Source organism: Oreochromis aureus, linkage group 9 (genome assembly GCF_013358895.1).
Source record: "Oreochromis aureus strain Israel breed Guangdong linkage group 9, ZZ_aureus, whole genome shotgun sequence".
NCBI classification, from domain to species: Eukaryota; Metazoa; Chordata; class Actinopteri; order Cichliformes; family Cichlidae; genus Oreochromis; species Oreochromis aureus.
The window spans coordinates 36,100,216-36,109,475 of NC_052950.1; the positions used below are offsets into that span (position 1 = coordinate 36,100,216).

Below are 9,260 nucleotides of genomic sequence, written 5' to 3' on the forward strand. Positions count from 1 at the left end.
AAAAACACTGGCACACTGGCCCAGGTGATGCCAGTTTCATTTATTGTAAATGGGAACTCCACCGCTCTAATGACTGCAGACAAAACACACAAACAGGACAAAAGGAAGGCAGGGTGGAGTGGGCCGTCACACCATATTTATTTAATTACCCTTTGGATTCCAGTCTTATGGGACTAATAAAGGTTTACCTTATCTTATGTGTTAGGACAGTCTATGTTGGTCTCCCAAATCCACAAAAAAAAATAGTTAGAGTTGGGGTATTTTCTTTCACAAATGCATGTGTAATTAATAGAAGCAGTAGTGTCAAAAAAATGGGAATCCTGGTGCCTCCCAGTGGCTAATGGCAGCAGATACACCACCTGTTAAAACTGAGGTTAAGTGCACTAAAACCTTTAGAACGTCATGATCATCGTCCCTGGTGTTTCTAACCACACATCAGAGCAGTGTTTAGAAAAATCTACACTACAGAAGCTCGACACAGCATCGAAATGTCAGTATTGAGTGTTCCATCCCTACCATTTGTTTTTCAATCTTGTGTTGCATAAGGTCAGACAGAAAAATAATTTTGTACTTTGGTCAGCAATCCAAAGAGTAACTTCTTAACACTCACCAAGAGAATAACATTTATTCTACGAGTTTTTGTAGAAAACAGTAGCATTACATGTACGTTTATGAGATTTATAATAGCTCAGGTTTGTTTTAATTCAACATGAGTAACTTAATATTTGAAATACATAAACAATGGAAAAAAACTTTTTTTTTTAAAAGAGAACACATAAAATTGACCTGTGCAGAATCTACTTTTTTAATAATAACAAAAACACAACAAATTAGACTGTTAGGTATAGATGTTTATTTAATTTGACTTTCATTTTCTAGACAAAAAGAACACTGAACAACTTTTTAAATACACATGTATATGTGTGTATATATATATATATATATATATATATATATATATATATATATATATATATATATATATATATATATATATATATATATATATATAATACACAATAGAGTTGAGTTCGGACATATAAACTACATTTAGAATGGATACAAGAAGTACTTTTATCTAACAATTAGTCTCAGGTCCAAAACTTTTATTATTAAACTTGAATATACCCCTATTGACATCCAAGGACACACTAAAAGATGTGTTTTTTTATATTTATTCTGATAAATTAAAGCAAATTAATGCTACACAATTATCTAGGCTAAGTGTGCATTAGAGATTTTTAATGTATTTCATATGTTTACATATGGGTACACAGGCTGTCATGTTAACAGTATACTGCTTGTGTTTAGATTGTTTATCACATTGATTTAATCTCTTGCAAGAATGGAATGAAAACGTAAAATGCTCTGGTGCAATGGAGCTAGGAACCTGTACTGAGCGACTCGCATTCCCATTTTCCGTGCGGCCTCCACCTCTTGAAACATCTCATCTGTGTAGTAGGTGCACCTGTTCTCTGCCACCATGCGATCAATCTTGCCGATTAGCTCATCCACTTGCTTTCTGTCACTGCTTAGGTTATCAAAGACATGGAACCTTTTTCCACATCTTAGGATAATGTCTTTAAGACCTTGGTGGCCTTTATTTACATACTCTTCTATCGTCATGTCTCCAAGATCACCACCGCGGGTGAACAACACAATCATGTAATGGTTAGCCTGTGGGCCAAACAGCTCCTGCAGGGCTTCCACTGAGTTTTTTTCTTCTTTGGTGAATCGACCGACTTGAATGACCAGAAGGAACACGTGAGGACCTGGACAGGAGATTTCAACACATCTCACAATTTCTTTTTTGATGATTTCTGCGGATTTTGCCGTGTCCAAAATGCCTGGTGTGTCTACCACACTAACTACTCTGTTACCGAGCTTCATCGCATGTTGTTCACAGAATAAGGTCACTGACTCTGAACTGGGAGAAGAAATGAAAACTTTTTCTCCCAGGATGGTGTTCCCAACAGCACTTTTTCCCACACCAGTTTTTCCAATCAGCACAATCCTCAAGTCAGGACCTGAAACACAGATTGCACCAAAACTATTTACCATGTCAGAAATCAGTAACTCAGCATCTCAGAATCTCAGTTTGGGATATTAACTATACACAGGTAGAGCTTACCTTGTGGAAATAAAGCCATATTTTATTTGAAGTATTGTCCCGGCAGAGGTGAGAGCGATGAATGTGAATGTTTCTGTTGAACTCAATATTTATAGCTCCATAGCTGACACGCCTCCAGTAGTTGCACAACAGGTTTATGAAATATTGACAGAGCAGCACAGCATAAGTGAGGAAACAGTAAGGACAAGAAAGATTTGTAGTTGCTTAAAGTATGAGAACAACTGTTTTTCACAGACAACTATATTTGCAGTTGCCCTTGGCAACTTGGATTTTCTAAAGAGGAAAATTTAAATAATAATAATATTATTATTAATAATAATAATTATTAATAACTTTTTTGTATAAAACTATATAAACACTTTATAGATGTTTGTGTGTTTGTGTAAAAGTTTATGAAAATTGTGTTTCACACTTTGAATAATAAACCCCTTGCATTACTACCAAGACAAAGACTACATTAATAATACTTAGTAAGTTGAAGTTCTGAAACATAAATAAATATAAATACCATCAAAGTCCACCTGTGCTGGAGGTGCGCAGGACAAGCCCAGAACACCTCACCCAGGAGGCACCAGGAAGATATTCTGTTCAGATGTCAGTGCAGCAGGACGGATACATTTATTTATATATCTTAAACGCTGTTTCTCAGACAGACAACATGTGTCTGACAAATTCATAGGTATGAAAATATTAATCATATTTTCTACTTAAATTATCAAAATTGGTCTCGGTGGGTCAGCCAGAGTTGAATCTGTCCAAAGGAATCATAGGCTCTGTAATGAATCAGGAAACCATGTCTGATGGGACAGATACAACACGGATCATGGATTCAGACCAGATCAGGGCAAGATCCAATTCATCTTTTGTAATTTCCCAGCTCATCCTATCCAAATCATTCATAACAATTTAATTCTTACTGCCACAGTTTAGTTGTATTTCTTATAACATGTCCACTTTTTTTACTGATAAGTTAAAAAACTATTTGAACTCGTTAACTAAAAAACATTGGAAACTCTATCTGCATGTTTTTAGAAAAGTTTAGGGAACCTTAAAAGGTGAAACTATTACTGAACTCTGACTATTAACAGTAACTGGAAGAAAAAACATATACAACAGGAATAAAACCAGTCTACTTTATCAGTGACAAACAAACAAACAAACAAAAAACAAAACAAAACAAAAACACAAAAAAAAAAACAAACAACAAAACAAAAAACAAAAAATGATGTTGGATCAGATTAGAAATGGTTAGTTTCCCTCTGCTGACTTTCAAAGGAACCAGAATAAAGCAGACTTATCACAATTCTAAGAGACAATCGATATTAATGGCAAAAACAAACCTAAAAAATATCTTTCCCCTTAATTCTGTACATAACCCGTTCAAGAATCTTAGACATTTGTTGCTACATTCTCCATTAATTATCCTGTTTTTTTAAGATTGTTTTTTTACTGACAGTACAACAATGAAGAGTTTAAAAGACAAAGGCAGTGAACTGTGTACAACATATGAACTAGAGAGGTCAGGTGAGCAAACATACCATGATGAAACCAGCTGCTTCCAAGTGTCCTCTAAAATCTGGATACCCAGATCCTTCTCCCAACACTGCCTCAATCCCCCCAAATTATCCCATAGAATAATTAGATTTTTTTTAAGATTGTTTTTTCGACAGTACAACAATGAAGAGTAGACAAAGGCAGTGAACTGGAGGTACATTATATTGCTGACGGTGTTTACTCGGCCATCCAAAGTGTTGGATTCAGGTGTTCCAATCTCTTCTTTAGCCACAGATGTATAAAATCAACAACCTACGCATGCAGACTGCTTCTACAAACAATTGTGAAGGAATGGGTCATTCTCAGAGTGGTACCAGGATAGGATGCCACCTGGGCAAGTCCAGTCTTGAAATTTCCACATTCCTTAATATTCCACTGTCAACTGTTGGCAGTGGTATTATAACAAAGTGGAAACAATAGGGAATGACAGGAACTAAACCATGAACTTGGTGGCTACATAAACCCGTTCATTTGTCTAATTATTTTTCTTCCCACTGCTAGGTCTGTCTTTTCTAAGTCCCTGTTTGTGCATGGATTAATCATCAATATGTCTTTTAGATCCCACTACAAGACTGCTCAAAAGAGTGCTACCATTAGTTAATGCTTCAATCTTAATTATGATCAACCTATCTCTCAACATATCTCTCAAAAATCCTTGAAAGAGTAGTTGTCAAACAGCTAACAGATCATCTGCAGAGGAATGGCTTATTTGAAGAGTTTCAGTCAGGTTTCAGAGCTCATCACAGCACAGAAACAGCTTTAGTGAAGGTTACAAATGATCTTCTTATGGCCTCTGACAGTGGACTCATCTCTGTGCTTGTCCTGCTAGACCTCAGTGCTGCGTTTGATACTGTTGATCATAATATCCTATTAGAGCGATTAGAACATGCTGTAGGTATTACAGGTACTGCACTGCAGTGGTTTGTATCATATCTATCTAATAGACTCCAGTTTAACGTCAATTTGTCATGGTTCTGGGTCATTTGGCCCAGCTTTTTCTGTTTCTCATGTTTTGGTGTTTTTCTAGATTATGATGTTCTGATTAGTCAGTGATACTGTTTTGTTTATGATTATTATTATTATTTTAATAGGTTTTGGTCAGTGTCAAGTCCGTCTCTCTTTGTCTAGTCCGTGTCTTAGTAAAGTGTGTTTTGTTTCCTGTTTTACTTTGAAGGATCATGGTCTTGTGTGATGTCAGTGTGTTCAGTTTTACTCCTCCCTTGTCTCGTCAGCCTAATTTCTCCCAGCTGTGTCTCCCTCCTGTTTTCCATTCCTTGATTGTCTTGTGAGTATATAAGCCCTGTGTTTTCTCCCCGAGTCTCTCTGTGTTCCTCTGTGCCTTATGTACCTCTGCTCTCTGTCTCCTTGCGTTCAGGTTTGTTGGTTAATTCTTAGTTTTTCCCAGTTTAGGTTTTCTCAATTATGTTCTTGCCACCCTCGCCTTTCATCGTTTGTTCTTCAAACAGCAGTGCCTGCGTTTGGGTCTTTACCTCCACATGTCTGCCCTTGCAGCCGTGACACAATTATGGCGTTCCACAGGGCTCAGTGCTAGGACCAATTCTGTTTACATTATACATGCTTCCCATTGGCAGAATCATCAGAAGGCATAGCATACACCCACCTTTATCTATCCATGAAGCCAGATAACACACACCAATTAGTTAAACTGCAGGAATGTCTTGAAGACATAAAGACCTGGATGACGTCTAATTTTCTGCTTTGAATTCAGATCAAACTGAGGTTATTGTACTCGGCCCTGAAAATCATAGAAATATGGTATCTAACCAGATTATACTCTGGATGGCATTACCTTGGCCTCCAGTAACACTGTGAGGAACCTTGGAGTTATATTTGACCCGAACATGTCCTTCAATGCGCATTTTAAACAAATATTTAGGACTGCTGTCTTCCATTTGTGAAATATCTCTCAAATTTGACACTTCCTTCTTAGAATGATGTTGAAAAATGTGTTCATGCATTGTTAAAGAAAGTACATTTGTGGGTTGAACAGTATGTGGGTTATGCCTAAGACAAACTTGTCAAATCGTCTGTGCCAATGTGAACAGCTTATTCTGCTATTGAATCTTGTTATGTGTCATTTATTGGATTGGATGATTGAAGTCTGTGTTGGCAGTTTAACAATTTATTCATTTAACAAACAGGAAACTTTGTAAAATTTTGACTAACCATCACCACAACAGCCTGGCACCTCCTCCTCCTCAAAAGAGGATGAGGATAAATGTCTATGCATTTAGTGCTAAGTTGATGTATCGTGGAGTGGTCCTCTCTGGAGGAGAGGGAGAAGGAAGGTGACACAGCAAATGAAAGAGTGTGGCCAGGTACCTAAGTAATCCGGAGACAGAGGAGTGCATGAGCGCATGAGTCCTGAAGTATGCTGCCTTACAGGAAAGGTGAGCCTAACATTAACACACACACAAACCCAAGTCTAAGAGACGCAAGAGAAAGATAAAGGATGGCAATGGAGGCACGGGATCAGGTTATACCAAGGAACATAACATGCTTCTTAGTATAACCTCAAACAAATAAAAAGAAGAATATTCTAGTATATACTAAAATATCTGGGATAGAATTAATTTTTTTTCATCAATTGTCACACAGTGAATGTGATGAAATGAAGAGAGCAAAGCAAACTGAGTCTTTTCATAATTGTACTAGTGCATTTCATAACAGTACAATATCATGAAAAGATTCTTTGTTCTAATAACTTCATTAACTTTCCTATTTTCCTTATTCACTTCAGTCTTTTACATTTTAAGTTTTAGTCCCAAATTCTCTGCAGGGTTTGGATTAAACTAGCCTAAATAATCAGCAGGACATGAGACTTAAGCACATCTCATAATTGATTTTTGCTCGTGACCTCTTCAGTTTGTCTGGTTTGGGTGTTAGTGGATGAAAATAATTTTTTTCTGGCGAAGTCTTCACCACAGAGATGACACAACTGAATGTTAAAAACGTTATATATAGCTTCACACATGACACACCTCCAGCATTTGCATAACAGGTTATTAAAACAGACAAAGATCGGCACAGCTTGCAGACGCCACACAGCTCGTCTTCTTCACTTTGCTAAACTGGACGGAAGGACTGCAGGACTGCAGGACTATGTCTTCTAGTGGGTGAAAATATTCTGTTAATAATATTTTTAGTTGTTTTGCTGAAATGAAAAGAACTGCATAGCAAATGGGAAAATTAACCATGTGACTTATTGTTTTCACAGAAAGGAAGATTGTAGTTGTTATCCTGGGAAGAGATGAAGTCTTGAAGAAAGCCCTAATAACCAACATCCTGGGAAAAGATTTATCTAAACTAAATAAAAGACAAGCTTTGAAAAAAATTGAGATTTATGTAAATGATATATATGAAGTCATGTTTACACCAGACTTGTATGCAGAATTTAAGGACATACAAGACTTGTTGTGTATTAATCGATATCCTGACATGTGTTTGCTGGTGGTAGAACATGGCTTTTCAGCAGACGATGTTCGGAAGCAGATAGAACATCTGAGCAATAAGACTGAAAAACCTACAGAAGAATTTATGGTTTTGCTTCCACTCAGCTATAAACCCACAGATTATCCGTTCATATCCTGCACCATGGAACAGGTTTTCTGTGAACTCGACAGACTTGCTGAAGGCAGAAATCTGATGCTAACCAAAACAAAGTAAGGATGAAAAATAACATAATGCTTTATGGTATTTTTCATGTATTTGTGGGGGAAGGTTGATATGCTACTAGAACACAGGTATTATTTGAATATTAGGTGTACAGGTAATCGTGTTGTGGTGAAGGTGTGTTCCCTGGCTCAGCTGCAGGGGAGGGTGGTGCAGTGAACTCAAGGCACAGTGTCAGGAAGGTTGGAGGATCAGGTGGACATGAGTGAACTAATGACGTTTCTTCCTTTTTATAGTGAGGTCAGAGACCAGAGACGGGAGAGTGCGCAGACAGCTGGAAAGCCAGCGGATGTGTGTGCCGAACCAGGAAAACAGCCTATAAGTGAAAAATCAATCAAAACCATTAAGCAACCACAGGAACAGAGTGTCAGGTCACGGCCCTTTGTACCTCTTCCACGTTTGTCAGAACCACGCACTGTGACAGGAATGCCAGGTAAACCACAATCTATACACTGTCTTTCAGACTTGTTCAGACTGAGTCAGTTGAAAGTTCATTGTTCAAAAATTATGTTGATGTTTCTGAAATTCATTACAGGAATCAATACAATACAACACTTCAATACAGGAAAGCGTACCAGCAACAAAGTGAACCTTGTTCTCCTGGGAATGTCTGGCACTGGAAAGAGTGCCAGTGGGAACACCATCCTTGGAAAGCCAGTCTTCTCCTCTAGACCCAGTTCACAGCCAGTCACCAGAGAGTGTGAGATAGCAGAAACAGAGATAAATGGCAAACATGTGCGTGTGATAGATACTCCAGACATGTTTGATGATGACATTGAAGAATCAGTTAAGAACAAATATCTAAAACGGTGCAAAGAGCTCTGTGAGTTACACCCTTGTGTGTTTGTACTTGTGATGCATATAAGCAGATTTACAGATGGTGAGAGAAACATACTGAAAAAACTGGAAAAAGCTTTTGGGAGGAATGTTAAAGAACAAACTGTCATCCTGTTCACTAAAGGAGATGATTTGCATCATGCTGGAAAAACGCTGGCTGATTTTCTGCATAGTTGCCAACCTGATCTGAAGGAAATGATTCAACAGTTGGGCAACAGGTGTGTTCTCTTTGAGAATAACAGATCAGGTTCAGCTCAGGTGGAAAAGCTGCTGGACACAGTGATCATGGTGTTAGAAAAACAGCAGAAATGATAATGTCATGTATCGGATCAATTTCAGTGTAAAGATATAAAAAATTATAAAAACGGGGTTTATTATTTGTGTATTATGCAAGAGTCTACCTGAAAATATAAAGCGCCTTGAGGCAACTGATGCTGTGATTTGGAGCTGTATAAAACTGAGTGGAACTAAATCAAACTGAAAAAGGTTTGACCATGACATTATTTGATGTATTAAACAAGTAGATCTTATAAATCCCATAAATCTTATAATTTTCATTTTTAAGGCTTTATTTCACTTTTTTCCTACAAATCAGCAAATGAAAGAGTGATGGATTTAAAAATTATGTTGGGTTTTCTGTAATTGTTGTTTGTGAATCTTGGTCAGATTAATCAACCTCATTTTGTAAAGTGTAACAGTAACAAATTATTGCTGAATTCAATAAAACGAAGTTAATGTGCATCTGGTGTCTCTTTGGATAAACAGATCATTGTTAGATCCTTAGTTTTTTCTTTGGTCCACTGTAAAAACATCTCAGGTGTTTATGTTATTAAGTAGAAGTGATTGAACTGCAGATTTTCCAAGAAACCAACTTCAGAAAAGACTCCTGTTATGTCCCATAAATACATAAATATCCATATGCTGGATTTTAAAATGTAATGTGGTGAAAACCCTTTAAATTTAAAGAATGTGTATAGAATGGGTACCTTATATTAGACAATGAAAATATAAAATTAACTTAATTTCCCAATGTAAGTACTGCATA

The 9,260-nt window shown here is 37.0% G+C and overlaps 2 protein-coding genes across 2 annotated transcripts; one reads left to right on the top strand and one right to left on the bottom strand.

Annotated features, from left to right (window-relative positions):
- Window positions 1–845: 845 nt before the first annotated feature.
- Window positions 846–2,184, bottom strand: LOC116312782 (GTPase IMAP family member 7-like). The gene is made up of 2 exons (XM_031730265.2): window positions 2,132–2,184; window positions 846–2,027 (listed from the first exon to the last, which is right to left on the bottom strand). The coding sequence occupies exons 1-2, from the start codon at window positions 2,148–2,150 to the stop codon at window positions 1,330–1,332; spliced, it is 717 nt and encodes a 238-aa protein (XP_031586125.2). The 5' UTR covers window positions 2,151–2,184; the 3' UTR covers window positions 846–1,329.
- Window positions 2,185–6,079: 3,895 nt separating this feature from the next.
- On the top strand, window positions 6,080–8,950 carry LOC120441973 (GTPase IMAP family member 6-like). Its single transcript, XM_039617638.1, has 5 exons — window positions 6,080–6,096; window positions 6,708–6,818; window positions 6,924–7,368; window positions 7,615–7,811; window positions 7,914–8,950. Exons 2-5 carry the CDS (start codon window positions 6,809–6,811, stop codon window positions 8,525–8,527), a joined length of 1,266 nt encoding a protein of 421 aa, XP_039473572.1. The 5' UTR covers window positions 6,080–6,096; window positions 6,708–6,808; the 3' UTR covers window positions 8,528–8,950.
- Window positions 8,951–9,260: the final 310 nt, after the last annotated feature.